General features: G+C 43.2%; 1 protein-coding gene across 1 annotated transcript in view; it reads left to right on the forward strand.

The window, feature by feature from the left end:
- Window positions 1-14,901, forward strand: part of LOC120533562 (gastrula zinc finger protein XlCGF26.1-like) — an 813,484-nt gene extending 798,583 nt beyond the window's left edge. Inside the window, exons 4-5 of the mRNA XM_039760507.1 lie at window positions 12,931-13,161; window positions 13,212-14,901. Of these exons, the coding sequence (XP_039616441.1) occupies window positions 12,931-13,161; window positions 13,212-13,783 (803 nt within the window). The 3' untranslated portion in view covers window positions 13,784-14,901. The remainder of the gene's footprint in view (window positions 1-12,930; window positions 13,162-13,211) is intronic.
- Window positions 14,902-17,224: the final 2,323 nt, after the last annotated feature.

The following is a 17,224-nucleotide window of genomic DNA, read 5'->3' on the forward strand; positions in this document are numbered from 1 at the left end:
AAGAGCGCTGAACAAAAAACGCATTACACAATTGAGAAGGCAGCAAAAGAATATGAAGTGAGTGACGCATACAAGCATATTCATAAGTGCAGGTACTGCAGAAAAGTCAATGTCCAGCTAAAGGAAGACAGTGTAAAAAATGTGGTAAATTGAACCACTTCGCTAAAGTTTGCAGGACTGGGAAAGGTAAACCCATGCATGCAGTGTGTTATGTCTCAGATAAAGAGGAAGACGAGCTGTTTGTTGATGCAGTAAGAAAAGAACAACCTGAAGTTGCACAAGCCTTTGTAGACATATCAATAGGAAAGCAAGGTGTAAAGTTGAAGTTTAAATTAAGTTAATAGACATGCTGCTGCTAAATATCCATCCATCCATTTTCTAACCCGCTGAATCCGAATACAAGGTCACGGGGGTCTGCTGGAGCCAATCCCAGCCAACACAGGGCACAAGGCAGGAACCAATCCTGGGCAGGGTGCCAACCCACCGCAGTGCCGCTAAATATTTGCAGGCAAATCCACAGCTTAATACCGGGAATGCCAGTTAAAAATCTTAGATTCACAAGTACCGATTTGGGCAGTGAACACTTCGATGAATGAAACCTGTTCTCTTTACAACTGTTGACAAACACGGAATGTAACTTGAACACAACACATCCTCCAAATATGAACCTAATTGAAAGAAATAATGATGATCAAATCCTTGATGACAGCAAAACTTATAACAATCACAAAACAATTACATTGACAATCATGTTACGTTATTTTTAAAATGTTTCCTTTTCTTTTTCATAACTTCTTTAACACACTACTTCTCCGCTGCGAAGCGCGGGTATTTTGCTATATACAGGTGCTGGTCATAAAATTAGAATATCATGACAAAGTTGATTTATTTCAGTAATTCCATTCAGAAAGTGAACCTTGTATATTAGATTCATTCATTACACACAGACTGATGTATTTTAAATGTTTATTTCTTTTCATTTTGATGATTATAACTGACAACTAATGAAAGTCCCAAATTCAGTATCTCGGAAAATTAGAATATCAATTGAGACCAATGCAAAAAAAGGATTTTTAGAAATGTTGGCCAACTGAAAGGTATGAACATGTAAAGTATGAGCATGTACAGCACTCATTATTTAGTTGGGGCTCCTTTGGCCTGGATTACTGCAGCAATGCGGCATGGCATAGAGTCGATCAGTCTGTGGCACTGCTCAGATGTTATGAGAGCCCATTTTGCTCTCATAGTGGCCTTCAGCTCTTCTGAATTGTTGGGTCTGGCGTACTGGATCTTCCTCTTCACAATACCCAATAGATTTTCTATGGGGTTAAGGTCAGGCGAGTTTGCTGGCCAATCAAGAACAGGGATACCAGGTACTGGTAGTTTTGGCACTTTGTGCAGGTGCCAGGTCCTGTTGGAAAATGAAATCTGCATCTCCATAAAGTTCGTCAGCAGCAGGAAGCATGAAGTGCTCTAAAACTTCCTCGTAGACGACTACGTTGACCTTGGACCTCAGAAAACACAATGGACCAACACCAGCAGATGACATGGCACCCCAAACCATCACTGACTGTGGAAACTTTACACTGGACCTCAAGCAACGTGGATTCTGTGCCTCTCCTCTCTTCCTCCAGACTCTGGGACCTTGATTTCCAAAGGAAATGCAAAATTTACTTTCATCAGAGAACATAACTTTGGACCACTCAGCAGCAGTCCAGTCATTTTTGTCTTTAGCCCAGGTGAGACGCTTCTGACGCTGTCTCTTGTTCAAGAGTGGCTTGAAACAAGGAGTGCGACAGCTGAAGCCCATGTCTTGCATACGTCTGTGCGTGGTGGTTCTTGAAGCACTGACTCCAGCTGCAGTCCACTCTTTGTGAATCTCCCCCACAGTTTTGTTTCACAATCCTCTCCAGGGTGCGGTTTTCCCTATTGCTTGTACACTTTTTTCTACCACATCTTGTCCCTCCCTTCGCCAATCTATTAATGTGCTTGGACAATGAGCTCTGTGAACAGCCAGCCTCTTTAGCAATGACCTTTTCTGTCTTGCCCTCCTTGTGCAAGGTGTCAATGGTCGTCTTTTGGTCAACTGTCAAGTCAGCAGTCTTCCCCATGATTGTGTAGCCTACAGAACTCGACTGAGAGACCATTTAAAGGCTTTTGCAGGTGTTTTGAGTAAATTAGCTGATTAGAGTGTGGCACCAGGTGTATATATATATATATATATATTATGACATCATATTGGTGATTGTGTTAAGGTTGGCTTTGGGCATTTCTGGAGTATTTGAAATTGCATAAGAAGTCCTGTGTTTGTGGTTTTTCAAATGGATTGTTTTCTTTTAAATTTCTTCATTTAAGAATCATGTTCTTTTTTATTTATTTATTTTTTTTTTGGCACTCCTGGATTAGACACAAGGTTAGTTTGACTTTCAGTTCTCCCTTTGGCTCATTGTCTTGGTATCCCCTGATTATTTTCTTCTTATTGTCTGTACTATTTACAGTATACAAATTATTATCTACGGTTGTATAATATGAATTGATCACGTTCAAGAACTCGGGTGTAAAGGCCACTTAAAGGAGCTCTGGACAGGAGCTTGTTGGTGTTTGTCATGATGACAGCCCTAGCAGTCTTTGAAGGATAGCAGTAGTAAGGGAAACTGTCAAGTTGAGGAATGAAGCCTTTCATGTAATTTAGCAGGAACATCTCCTGATGTGAATGAAGTTAATCAAAAAGGTGACAGACGCCTGCAATTGATTAATAAAATCCCACAGAATGAATAATTAAATAAGACTCCATTTGCATATATCCATCCATCCATCCATCCTCTTCCGCTTATCCAAGGTCGGGTCGCGGGGGTAGCAGCTTAAGTAGAGAAGCCCAGACTTCCCTCTCCCCGGCCACTTCTTCCAGCTCTTCCGGGAGAATCCCAAGGTGTTCCCAGGCCAGCCGGGAGACATAGTCCCTTCAGCGTGTCCTGGGTCTTCCCCGGGGCCTCCTCCCGGTTGGGCGTGCCGGAACTCCTCACCAGGGAGGCGTCCAGGAGGCATCCTGATCAGATGCCCGAGCCACCTCATCTGACTCCTCTCGATGTGGAGGAGCAGCGGATCTACTCTGAGCCCCTCCCGGATGACTGAGCTCCTCACCCTATCCTTAAGGGAAAGCCTAGACACCCTGCGAAGGAAACTCATTTCAGCCTCTTGTATTCGCGATCTCTTTCGGTCACTACCCATAGCTCATGACCATAGGTGAGGGCAAGAACATAGATCGACTGGTAAATTGAGAGCTTTGCCTTACGGCTAAGCTCTTTTTTCACCACGACAGACCGATGCAGAGCCTGCATCACTGCGGATGCTGCATCAATCCGCCTGTCAATCTCACGATCCATTCTTCCCTCACTCGTGAACAAGACCCCGAGATATTTGAACTCCTCCACTTGGGGCAGAATCTCCCCCCCAACCCTGAGAGGGCACTCCACCCTTTTCCGGCTGAGGACCATGGTCTCGGATTTGGAGGTGCTGATTCTCATCCCAGCCGCTTCACACTCAGCTGCGAACCGCTCCAGAAAGAGCTGATGATCACGGCCTGATGAAGCAAACAGGACAACATCATCTGCAAAAAGCAGTGACCCAATCCTGAGTCCACCAAACCGGACCCCTTCAACACCCTGGCTGCACCTAGAAATTCTGTCCATAAAAGTTATGAACAGAATCGGTGACCAAGGGCAGCCCTGGCGGAGTCCAACTCTCACTGGAAACGGGCTCGACTTGCGGACCAAGCTCTGACACCGGTTGTACAGAGACCGAACAGCTCTTATCGGGGTCCGGTACCCCATACTCCCAGAGCACCCCCCACAGGATTCCCCGAGGGACACGGTCGAACGCCTTTTCCAAGTCCACAAAGCACATGTAGACTGGTTGGGCAAACTCCCATGCACCCTCCAGGATCCTGCTAAGGGTGTAGAGCTGGTCCACTGTTCCGCGACCCGGACGAAAACCACACTGTTCCTCCTGAATCCGAGGTTCGACTATCCGACGGTCCCTCCCATCCAGAACCCCCGAATAGACATTTCCAGGGAGGCTGAGGAGTGTGATCCCTCTATAGTTGGAACACACCCTCCGGTCCCCTTTTAAAGAGGGGATCACCACCCGTCTGCCAATCCAGAGGCACTGTCCCGATGTCCATGCGATGTTGCAGAGGCGTGTCAACCAAGACAGTCCTACAACATCCAGAGCCTTAAGGAACTCCGGGCGTATCTCATCCACCCCCGGGGCCCTGCCACCAAGGAGTTTTTTGACCACCTCGGTGACTTCAGTTATTGGAAGGCATGTTAGTGAGATTGAGGAGGTCTTCGAAGTACTCCCCCCACCGACCCACAACGTCCGAGTCGAGGTCAGCAGCACACCATCCCCACCATATACAGTGTTGACACTGCACTGCTTCCCTTTCCTGAGGCGCCAGATGGTGGACCAGAATCTCCTCGAAGCCGTCCGAAAGTCGTTCTCCATGGCCTCTCCAAACTCCTCCCATGCCCGAGTTTTTGCCTCAGCAACAACCGAAGCCGCATTCAGCTTGGCCTGCGGTACCTATCAGCTGCCTCCAGAGACCCACAGGACAAAAAGGTCCTATAGGACTCCTTCTTCAGCTTGACGGCATCCCTCACCGCGGTGTCCACCAGCGGTTTGGGGATTGCCGCCGCGACAGGCACCAACCACCTTACAGCCACAGCTCCGGTCAGCCGCCTCAACAATAGAGGCACGGAACATGGCCCATTCGGACTCAATGTCCCCACCTCCCTCGGGATGTGGTCGAAGTTCTGCCGAAGGTGGGAGTTGAAGCTACTTCTGACAGGGGACACTGCCAGCCGTTCCCAGCAGACCCTCACAACACGTTTGGGCCTACCAGGTCTGACCGGCATCTTCCCCACCATCAAGCCAACTCACCCCCAGGTTGTGATCAGTTGACAGCTCCGCCCCTCTCTTCACCCGAGTGTCCAAGACATATGGCCGCAAGTCCGACGACACAACCACAAAGTCGATCATCGAACTGAGGCCTAGGGTGTCCTGGTGCCAAGTGCACATATGAACACCCTTATGCTTGAACATGGTGTTCGTTATGGACAATCCGTTGCGAGCACAGAAGTCCAATAACAAAACACTGCTCGGGTTCAGATCGGGGGGCCATTCCTCCCAATCACGCCCTTCCAGGTCTCACTGTCATTGCCCACGTGGGCATTGAAGTCTCCCAGCAAAACGAGGGAATCCCGAGAAGGTATGCCCTATAGCACCCCCTCCAGAGACTCCAAAAAGGGTGGATACTCCAAACAGCTGTTCGGCGCATACGCACAAACAACAGTCAGGACCCTTCCCCCACCCGAAGGCGGAGGGAAGCCACCCTCTCGTCCACCGGGGTAAACCCCAATGCACAGGCTCCAAGTCATGGGGCAATAAGTATGCCCACACCTGCTCAGCGCCTCTCACCGGGGGCAACTCCAGAGTGGTAGAGAGTCCAGCCTCTCTCAAGGAGATTGGTTCCAGAGTCCAAGCTGTGCGTCGAGGTGAGTCCGACTATATCTAGCCGGAACCTCTCAACCTCGCGCACTAGCTCAGGCTCCTTCCCTTTAGAGAGGTGACATTCCACGTCCCAAGAGCCAGTTTCTGTAGCTAAGGATCAAACTGCCAAGGTCCCCGCCTCCGGCCACCACCCAACTTACACTGCACCCGACCTCCTTGGACCCTCCCATAGGTGGTGAGCCCATGGGAAGGAGGACCCACATTACCTCTTCAGGCTGTGCCCGGCCGAGCCCCATGGGTGCAGGCCCGGCCACCAGGCGCTCGCCATGGAGCCTCACCCCCTGGCCTGGCTCCAGAGGGGGGCCCCGGTGACCCGCGTCCGGGCAAGGGAAAACATCGTCCACAGTTTTTATTCTTCATTGGAGGTTTGGAACCGTTCTTTGTCTCATCCCTCACCTAGGACCAGTTTGCCTTGGGTGGCCCTACCAGGGGCATAAAGCCCCGGACAACATAGCTCCTAGGATCATTGGGACACTCAAACCCCTCCACCACGATAAGGTGACGGCTCAAGGAGGGGCATTTGCATATATGATTTGTATTAAATTTAATACACAGTAAAACAGAACACATTTAATTTCAGTTATCATAGTGCACGTCCATGAATATTATAAAGTGCTGTATAAGTGAGACCGGTGTGTGATAAAGCTGACCAGTTCTGGTTTTGCCTGCCACTCCTCATCCAGAGCAGACACTAATACAAGTAATGGCTCTGATCTCGTGTTTCTTCATCTTATAATTTTTTTCCTAGATTACTGGTGCTCCTGTGGGTCAGTGCATTAATACTTCACTTTGTTCATTCTTCTGTATTGCTTTAGTGATTTAAATGAGCTATTTTTGTAAACATTTTGCATTTAGGAGTCCACATGCTGCTCAATTGAATAATGGCTGTGTTGTAAGAGTATTCCATGACACTATCCTGCAATAACTGTTTTTACAAATTAATCTAACAAATGTCTCATCAGAGCATCAACATACCTTTTGTGGTTTTTGGTGTGACATATGAATTGTTCAGATCGGAAGACGCACCCTGGTTCTTTGCATTCAAGGCCAGTGAAGAAAGCCCAGAGGAGTTTGATTGAGGCTGCCATGGTGGCTGATAACTCTGGAGCAGGTTCCACTGTTAAATAACTGACAGCCTTTATGTCGGAGCAAAATGGAGTTCTAAGTGTGACCTTGAAAGCAACAGAAGAGAGGAGGTTATCTGACTTTCTTAGTGATATTGTAGAAATTAGAAATGAAAAGCAGAAACTCCTGTTAGTTTTTATTCAGGTCTGTACTCAAGTGGAGCAGCAGGACACAGAGACTACATTCCTTTTATGCAGAGACTCAATCTCCCCATAAGAAACTTTACAGGCAATACGATGGATCAAGGAGAGGCAAAATCAGAATTATTGGAGTTCCATATAATAAGAGTGGGAAAATGTTTGGCTTTATGAAGAAATAATGGCTTTTGGTTTTCAACCATTTCTAATTTAAGGCCGGGCACATAGAATACATACCAGGCAAAGTGACATGTCTACGTCCAGTTCTGACTGAGTTACTATTCTGAAAGATGCACACAAAAATTCAAATGTAAATTTTGAAGGATGGAAGGTCTACTTTTACTCCCAATTATTCAGTCAACATCACACCAACCCCACATGACCTCAATCTGGTGATCAAAAAGGCTCCACAAATTGATCTTTCTGCTTTCCTGATTTGTCTGGCAAAGCTTCAGACTTCCTTCCAGGTGTGCAGCGGCATTTCACTGACCCTCAACAGGCGCTCAGTGTCCTTGACTCCTCCATGTCACTGGTGTTTGGCCACTTTGACTGTTTTATGTATGATATACCAGTACTGCTTAGACATTTTCCTGAATATTGATTCATAATGGCGACTACTTCCTTTTTTTTTATGTGTGTATTTCGTGTGTGTACATACACATGTGATTAGAGAGTCATTGCGGGTTATGAGGGGTCAGGACACGATCCTTGTATGCTTCACATACTCTCAACCCACAATTGTTTAATATTTGGTTGCATGTCATATTTATCTTCAGATGTGCTTTTCATATTTTCACCTCATTGACTCTTGTATTGTGAATGTTGGGGTCAGGATGGGATTGTTTACTGAGCTCTCTCCATGTTTGCCCACTCAAAATCGGAACCTGTTGATTTTTTCCTGTGTTTTTATTTGAGAGACCTCGGTTTAGTTTTTTTCATATACAGTTTAGGGGTGGGATTCTGGAACTACTGTCTACATTATACATGATTACTGGTGGGGCTACTGGGTTAACTCGTTTGGCATCTTGTAACGTATTTCATTTACAGATCTCCTTTATTGCTCTTCTTTGTTTTCCTCTCTCCTGTTGAATCTCAGTGTCTTCTCTTCTACTTGCAAGCACTCAAGTGTTGCTGATTTATTATCTTTGAGCTATACTGATACAGCCTGTTTTAATGATTTGTTTCTTTTGGTTAAATACACTCATCAAGCTGTTGCCACATGTTAGTGTATGGCAGTGGCCTTCTCGGCCACTAGTAAAAAACATGGAGTTTTGGGCTGAGTTCACTATGCTGTACTGCTGAGGGTTGTTGATTCTGGAAGTGTTTTAGGGGCAGGTGTTATTTTGTGTTGATGGAGATTGGTTAATAATAATAATTCATATAGCGCTTTTTTCATTACTCAAAGCGTTCAGCAATTGCAGGTTAAGGGCCTTGCTCACAGGCCCAACAGAGCAGAGTCTTTGTTGGCATTTACAGGATTCATACCGGCAACCATCCGATTGCCAGTGGAGATTCCTAGCTTCAGAACCACCACCCACCTGTAAATAAAACCCTGGTTAAAGAAAACTCACCTGTGTTGCAGTCTAACACATTATTTTCATCCTTTCCTTTTTGTCTGAATTTCAAATGATTATCGGTATGGGTGCAAATACATTTATTAACTCCCTTCTCAATGAATCTCCTTGTCTGATTAATTAGCATTTTCCTCCCTTTTCACAGGCGCTTGCCAGATTCATTATGAATCTAAACTCGATTGATGTATTTGTATTCTTATCCTCATTGTCTGACCACTGCTGCATTACGTTTCAGCTATTTCTCTCCTTGTCAGCATTTTCATGCGGATTTCATTAAACAAACCTCTGCCAAAATTGAGGAATGTATAACATGAAACAAAGACTCTGTTTAAGATCCACCTTGTGTTTGACTGGCTGTTAACACTAGAATTACCAGAGTCTACGAAAAAACTCGTAGATCCGGCCCACCTTAAAACCGTTCGCACTTCTCCGCCAGCGTCTTTAGTCTTCTAAATGTGCCGATTAAGACGAGCAGAAAGCAGCCAGCTATTCCATCATTCACTATCACAGAATGTGCATGAACTTCTCCCAGCTCATGCCTTGATTGATTATCTGGGAGTGAAGTGGAGTTTTAGAGTGGAAATAATAGTTCATTATTTGGAACACACGCATTTCATGTGTGTTCCATTTCTACAGTAAAATGTGTAAACACATTGTTAAAACAGAACCTTTTTCATAATTTAGTAATAAATGTTACAAAATGTAGGCATAAACTATAGAATGTGTGAAGCATGAAGTCCAAACATCAAATAAACACTTTCACAAAAGGTTCAAGAACAATACAACAGCTTCCGCGACGTAGAGGTAAGATTTGCTGTTTCAGAGCGCAGCAGGCTTACTGTCCCTCAGGGACCTGAGTTTGATTCTCCGTTGAGGAGAAAGTGTTTTAATTTTTTTTTCTTTTTAACCTCAAACAGACATAAAATTTATAAATTGGTATGCACTGTCAGTTAATGAGATCTTTATATTTTCATGTGGAATGCTCCTTTTAAAATATTTTTTTAACAATTGAGACTGCAATTAACATGAACAAATGTCCTTATAACTGTTATTTTTACGATCCATAACACACAGAGAGACAGAGCACTGCATAATAGAGAGACAGACAGGCAGAAGTCACTGGATATATAAATAAACAGGGAAGGCACATGTACTGAAAGAAAAAAAAGATCAACAGATGCGTTGTTCCTGCTGCACTGAATAAGCTCACGCGCTCTAATGATCTGACTCTAAGTAACAGTGCAAGTACAGACGCAAACCAATTGTATGTGTGTACTGTATAATATTAACAAAAAAAGCAGCTTACTACTGAAAACGGCAAATATAGCAGTGAGTGGGGATCGAACCGGAGACTCTTGATTACACTTGGTTTGTGTCTGTACTTGTGCTGTTACTTAGTCAGATGAGGGGGTGGGGTTAGAGAGATTTGTCAGCCTCCATGTCTCAGGTCGAGCAAACATATAGTGATAGTATAGATATATAGATAATATCACTAACTAGTGCTTGGAAATTAATAAGGTTTGTTTATTTTTTTCTTTCCCCTCTGCTGAGCTCCCATCTACGGAGTGATTGATGTGTTTTTTAATTTTATTAATTTACCAAAACTCTCACAAAATGATGCTGCTTTTCTAGAGGCCCCTGTTTTAGCTGAAGAAATTAAACACATTAAATGCATTTTAAAATCAATTTGCAACATAAAAGTCCCTAGCCCACATGGTATGAAGACAGAAGTATATTTTGCATTTCGGCCACAAGTGCCCAGTTTGCTGTTTTAGGTCAGGTGTCACGTGGGACTCTGGGATTTTTCAGTGACCTGCGTGTTTTATTCATTTAAATTTTACTTTTTTGTATATTAAAATGTTTTTTCTTTACTATCCTCTGCCTCTTTTTAAAAATAAAATTAAAATAATATGGAGTCGGGTTTCTTTGGACTAATTGTTTACAAATATTAAGACATATTCTGTTTAATTAAAGATCATTTCACATACAGTACGATCCTTTTTAACTTTCCCTAATGGCTGGTTGCCATTTTGGCCGGTTAATCCAACGCATACTGTACCTATTTTCATGTAGAAAAATATTTCTAAGGTATGTACTGTACTTCTTTGACGTTCCTGAAGAAACCATATCCACAAGGCTTCATCCACGATTTTGCACACAGGTTTTTTTCTCGTACAACGACTGGACAGTGTGGTGTAATGGGTCCACAGCTCAAGTCAAAAAGGCCACTTTTTAAATAAATAATCGCCTCACTCGCGGCTTAGCGAGTATGTGTGACTGATCGGTTCCTTGGGAATTCGTGATGCGGGGCGATCCTAGCTTAAGTGCACAGGTGAGGATCTCCGCATCCATAATTGTCCCCGTGATAAATAGAAACATGAGGCGGCTAGGGGGAGAACAGGAAAGAACAGGAGGTTAATGGAGAAGGAAGCAGATAGAGGAAAGCCGGTGCAGGAGAGCGAGAGCAGATTCAATGGAGCAAAGGCAGGCAGCTGGGAGGTAAACCCCTGCAGATGAGTGTTTGGCCGACACTCGGTGGGGCTGAAGAAAGCGGTCGCTTCAGCTAAGAGATCACAGAGCTGGAGTGACTGGTATTGAAGACGACTGGCCGTTGAAAGGCAGCGGCAGTCGTGGAGGCATTGGGCTGGTTTAGCTCCAGCATGAGCGTCCTGGCTGCTGTGGAAAGAACCCAAATCTTGATCCGGATGGAGCTTGACGTAGCCAGGGATCGGAGGGCTACCAGACCAGTGTGGAAGGCAGCTGCACCTGCAGGTAGGGCAACTCCCCTGTTGCACGAAGCCCGATGGGAGGAGCAGGGGAGCCGTCAGGTAGAAAGAAGAAGGCACCGTGGAAAATTCATAAAGGAATATGTAAACGGAAATCACTCTGAAAGTAGGAGCCCTCTCAGGAAGTGCATACATCTATATATATAATTCACTAAGTCCATGGCAAGCAAGACGCACGCAAGACAGAGCCCATTCCACCAACAATTCACTAAGCGGCCGACCATGGCACGCAAGACAGACCATGGGATACGCACGACAGAGCCCCGCCCACCAACAATTCGAGCAAGAGCAAAAGCGTTTGCCAAGAATGTTTTCATTAATCAAGAATATATAATTCACTAAGCAGCCGACCAGGGCACGCAAGAAGCAGCACGCAAGACAGACCATTTGATATGCACAACAGAGCCCCGCCCACCAACAATTCACTAAGCAGCCGACCATAGCACGCAAGACAGACCATGGGATATGCACAACAGAGCCCCGCCCACCAACACTTTGAGCGAGAGCGAAAGCATTTGCCAAGAATGTTTTCATTAATCAAGAACGAAAGTCGGAGGTTCGAAGACGATCAGATACCGTCGTAGTTCCGACCATAAACGATGCTGACTGGCGATCCGGCAGCGTTATTCCCATGACCCGCCGGGCAGCCAACCGGGACACCTAAGTCTGTGGGTTCTAGGGGGAGTATGGTTGCAAAGCTGAAACTTAAAAGGAATTGACGGAAGGGCACCACCAGGAGGGGAGCCTGCGGCTTACTTTGACTCAAAACGGGACACCTCACCCAGCCCGGACACGGAGAGGATTGACAGATTGATAGCTTTATCTCGATTCTGTGGGTGGTGGTGCATGGCCATTCTTAGTTGGTGGAGCGATTTGTCTGGTTAATCCCAATAACGAGCGAGACTCCCTCCTGCTAAATAGTTACGCGACCCCCGAGCGGTCAGCGTCCAACTTCTTAGAGGGATGTTGTCCAGCCCCGTCCCTCCCTCTGGAAGGTGGGGACGCGGCAGCGGTCCTCCAGTTTTCAGTCACGGACAATTGTATGTTTCTCTCTCCAAAGTTCCATCTTTTCATTCACTTACAGTCGTATCCTCAAACCCACCCCATTTGGACCACTGTATCTTTCAGGAAGTTTTCACCCATCAATACATAATTATGCGGCGTATGCTACGCCGCGGGTTGGCTAGTATAATATAAAGAAGAATGCAGGATTACAATTTTTTTATTTTTTTTTTTTTATTTTAACAGGCCAGTTAATCCGTCATCCGGTTAAAGTGAGGCCAGTTAAGAGGGATTGTACTGTATTTGACATGACACTCTTCAATGTAGTGATGGGTGATGATTATTACTTTCTTCCTGCAATAATTAACAATATATAATGTTATAATATTTTAAGAATATGATGACAAAATCATGATGCCATTCTGTAATGTAGTTAAAATAATCAAATAGTCTTGTTGATTTTGCCTGTCACGTATGATCTTTTTATTTTACTATTTTAACTTCTTAGCTCCTATAATTGTGGTCATGTGATGAGTACTTGGAATACAAATGAAAAAAATGAAAAACTTGAATCTCTACTTGCAACTTAAATGTTATGATTGCTTATGCTTATCAAAGTTTGCTCATAAATTAAACCAGTATATATTTAGTGTTGTAAGATAATGTCAGTATGAAAGTGGTGGGTTTAAAACTAAAAATTTTAATCTTTTAAACTTTATACAGGAATCAAACTTCACTGCTGTTCTGAATGTGGCAAACAGTTTTCACGGAGAAGCAGTCTTCAGAGACATCAAAGAATTCACACAGGAGAGAAGCCATATTGCTGCTCTGAATGTGGTAAAAAGTTTTCACAGAGAAGGAATCTTCAGAGCCATCAAATAATTCACACAGGACAGAAGCCATATTGCTGTTCTGAATGTGGTAAACAGTTTTTAGAAAAAAGCTGTTTTCAGCGCCACAAAATAATTCATACAGTTTTCAGCACAGAGAAGTAATCTTCAAAATAATTCATACATTTTATACAGGACAGAAGCCATATTGCTGCTCTGAATGTGGTAAAAAGTTTACACAGAGAAGCAGTCTCAAGAGCCACCAAAGAATTCACTCAGGAGAGAAGTCATATTGCTGTTCTGAATGTGGTAAACAGTTTACACAGAGAAGCAGTCTTCAGAGCCACCAAAGAATTCACACAGGAGAGAAGCCATATTGCTGTTCTGAATGTGGTAAAACGTTTTCACATAGAATTACTCTTCAAACCCACCAAAGAATTCACTCAGTAGAGAAGCCGTATTGCTGTTCTGAATGTGGTAAACAGTTTTCAGAAAGAAGCAGTTTTCAGCGCCACAAAATAATTCACACAGGAGAGAAGCCATATTGCTGTTCTGAATGTGGTAAAAAGTTTTCACGGAAAAGCAGTCTTCAGAGCCACCAAATAATTCACATAGGAGAGAAGCCATATTGCTGTTCTAAATGTGGTAAACAGTTTACACAGAGAAGCAATCTTCAGAAACATCAAAGAATTCACACAAGAGAGAAACAAATGACACAAAACTCCCCCACCTTGTCCACAGATGAACACAGTAAATGCTAAGCAGCAGAAGAAAGAATTCATAAAGTTTGATGAAAACAAAAATGATCTAATTGGGGAAACTACAAGTAAAGTGGTAAATACACTGCCCCTCTCCAACAGCCTCATGTGGAAACAGAACTTACTCATTCATGGCTTATGAGGGGCGAACTAAGACCAAAAGATGTACGCCTCATCATAGGTGCACACAACTGTGTCTTGGACACAAAGTGATTCAATCAAAAGTAGAAAAAAAAATAACCCATAATTGTCACTTTTGCCCCAAAGAAACAGTCACACATCTTGTTGCTGGGTATGAGGTACTGATGGCTGAAGGATTATACGCTGCACAACACCACAAAGTGGCCAGGCTCATTCGCTGGAAACTTGGCAAGAAGTACAACTTACCAGCACCAGAAAGACACTGGGACCACAACTCAGACAGCACAATGGAAAATGAGGAGGTGCAGGTCACTTGTAGCACAACAATACAGACTGACTGAAAAATAGAGGCCAGAAAACCAGATGTAAGAAATCCTGGATAACAGAAGTATTAGTTCCTAGTGATTACTCAGTTCTAAGAATGGAGAGGCAATCAAGAAACAAAATACCAGGAAATGCAGTCTGAGATATGACAGATGAAATGTAGACCAAAAAACAAAAACTGAAGAAGTGACTGTTGTTATAGGATGAACAGGACTGATAAAGAAAAATAAAAAGGCCCATCTTGACAAATTATAATAACTCCTTATGCCCTGCAAAAAGAAGCCTTATTAGAAACAATGCAGGTTCTACACGGAGTCCTTGAGGGAAACTTACGAGAGTGAGAAGTTAAGCAGTACAACGAGACTGTCCTGACTAAAGAGTGAAGTTCACTCCTGTTTTGATGGTAAGCACACCAAGAAAATTTGGAAGAATTAAACCTGAGAGAAGCTGAATTGTTGTTCTGAATGTGGTAAACAAATCTGGCACAGAAATACTCTTCTGATGCACATTAAAATTCACAAAAGAGAGAAGCCATATGGATGTTAATAATGTGGCAAACAGTTTTCATGGAGAAACAACCTTTTGGATACAACATCTACATTTATTTATATAGCACATTTTCATATAAACAATGTAGCTCAAACTGCTTTACAAGATGAAATAAAAATGAAGTTAATATAAAACAAACAAGATTAGGCAATAATATATAGTATGTAACAAAGAAAAAGGTAATGTTGAATGGCCAAGTGGACAGAAAAAAAAAAAAAAAACCTGCAGTTAGGCATTGTACCTTAATCAGTCCTCATGGTTTACATGCTTCACATGAAGATTTTGATGATGATGGCCATGTGGACACCTGGGACAACCTCCATTCAATCCATAAACACGAGGCAGAGTGGTATGTTGATCAGGAGGTGGTGGAGCACATCGTCACCACAGAAGAAATGGAGAAGACAGCAGAGAACAGTACAGATTAATAGGGAACTGCACATCCCACAGGAAAATGATAATCCAGTGTCCATGTAGACTAATAGGGATACAACTAAAATGTAGCTATGAAAAAGCCATTTTGAAATAATGTGTTTTTATCAGTATGTTTAATGTTCTGCAGTATTAGCCTGGTGAATTTCTATTGGTAAAGTATTTTAAATTTTATGTGTGTAACTGCAAAAAGCCACCACACCAATTCTTTTCTGATTGGATCCTGAAATTCTAAGTAGACCTTCATTTGAAGATCTGAGGTTATGACTGGGAGTGTAAGGGGACAGACACTCCAAAATGTAGGACTGGGTGAGATTATTTAAGGCTGTGTAAACCATTACAGTTGATCACCTACTTACAAACGGGTTCCATTCCAGCAGTCTGTTTGTAAGTTCATTTTGTTCATAAATCCAGCACGTATTGCCATCTGTTGATAAATGTTTTAGTTTCAAACATCTCTTGATTTGGACATATAAAAAATGTTTTTTGGTAGTTTTTAATGTGCTTTGAGCAAATTACAAGTATTGTACATGAAATAGTTATTTTTGTTAATATAAAGATCTTCCCACTCCTGCTGCCACCATTTGGCGGACATGCAAATTATCCTTAAGTGCTAATTTTGGACTTGAGGACCACTTTGTTCATATATATGAAAGTTCACATCTCAAACATTCATAAGTAGGGGACTATCTGTTGTAGTATTTTAAAGTCAATTCTAAATGACACGAGTAACCAATGTAACGACGCTAAAACTGATGAAATGTGCTCAGACTTTCTTTTTATGGTTAAGATTTTTGCTGCTGCATTCTGCACTAACTGTAACTGATTGATGTCTTTCTTAGGTAGTCCTGTAAAGAATACATTATGGTAATCTATTTGACTGAAAAAAAAGTGTGAATTAATTTTTCAATATCTTATAACGTTATAAGAGGTCTAACGTTAGCTGTATTCCTGAAGTAGAAAAAGCAGTCCTGGTAATCTGATTAATATGTGATTTAAAATTGAGGTCAGAGTCAGTGATTACTTCTAAATTCTTTACCTCACACTTCACTTTTAAGCCTAAGGCACCAGGTTTATTTCTAATGCCCTCATAATGTCCATGTTTGCCAATAACTTCGATTTCTCTTTTCTCCTTCTTAGTCAGAGAAAGTTACTACTCATCCATTCAGAAACACAAGTAATACACAGGATCACAAAAGAATTCACATAGGAGAAGCTGTTTTGCTTCCCTGAATTTGGAAAACAATTCTGTCACAATAGCACTCAGTCAGTCATTTTCCAACCCACTGTATCCTAACATAGGGTCATGGGGGTCTGCTAGAGCCAATCCCAGCCAGCACAAGGCAGGAACAAACCCCGGGCAGGGCGCCAGCCCACTGCAGACAATAGCACTCTTCACAATTTATTTTTGTATAGCCCAAAATCACACAAGAAGTGCTGCAATGGGCATTAATGGACCCTGCCTTTTGACAGCCTTCCAGCCTTGACTCTCTAAGAAGACGACGAAAAACTCCCAACAAAAAAAAAAAAATCTTTGTAGGGATAAAAATGGATGACACCTTAGGAAAGGCTGTTCAAAGAAAACCCCCTTTCCAGGTAGGTTGGGCGTGCAGTGGGTGTCAAAAAGAAGGGGGTCAATAAACCACAATATACAGAACAGAACACAAGTAATCCTCAATACGATATAATAGTGTGATGGACATATTACAAATACAGAGCAGAATTGAACAGTAGATAGTATCACATAATATGATTTGGATTTGTTCAGAGTCCTGGAGACTTCGGCCATCATGCTGCCTCCCCCTATTGGCCATTCCTCAGCTGAACAGCGTTAGGCCAGCCAATCCGATGAAAGGATTTATCTACCCTACGATTCCTGCGATTCTCCATCACAGATGACTTTACCTTAGGCAGGTGGGCCGTGGCATCAAGTGCCACATTTGAGAAGTGAGAAGAGAAACAGAATAGGTGAGGCTTAGTAACAAATTCTAACTATCA

Source organism: Polypterus senegalus, chromosome 8 (assembly GCF_016835505.1).
Source record: "Polypterus senegalus isolate Bchr_013 chromosome 8, ASM1683550v1, whole genome shotgun sequence".
NCBI classification, from domain to species: Eukaryota; Metazoa; Chordata; class Cladistia; order Polypteriformes; family Polypteridae; genus Polypterus; species Polypterus senegalus.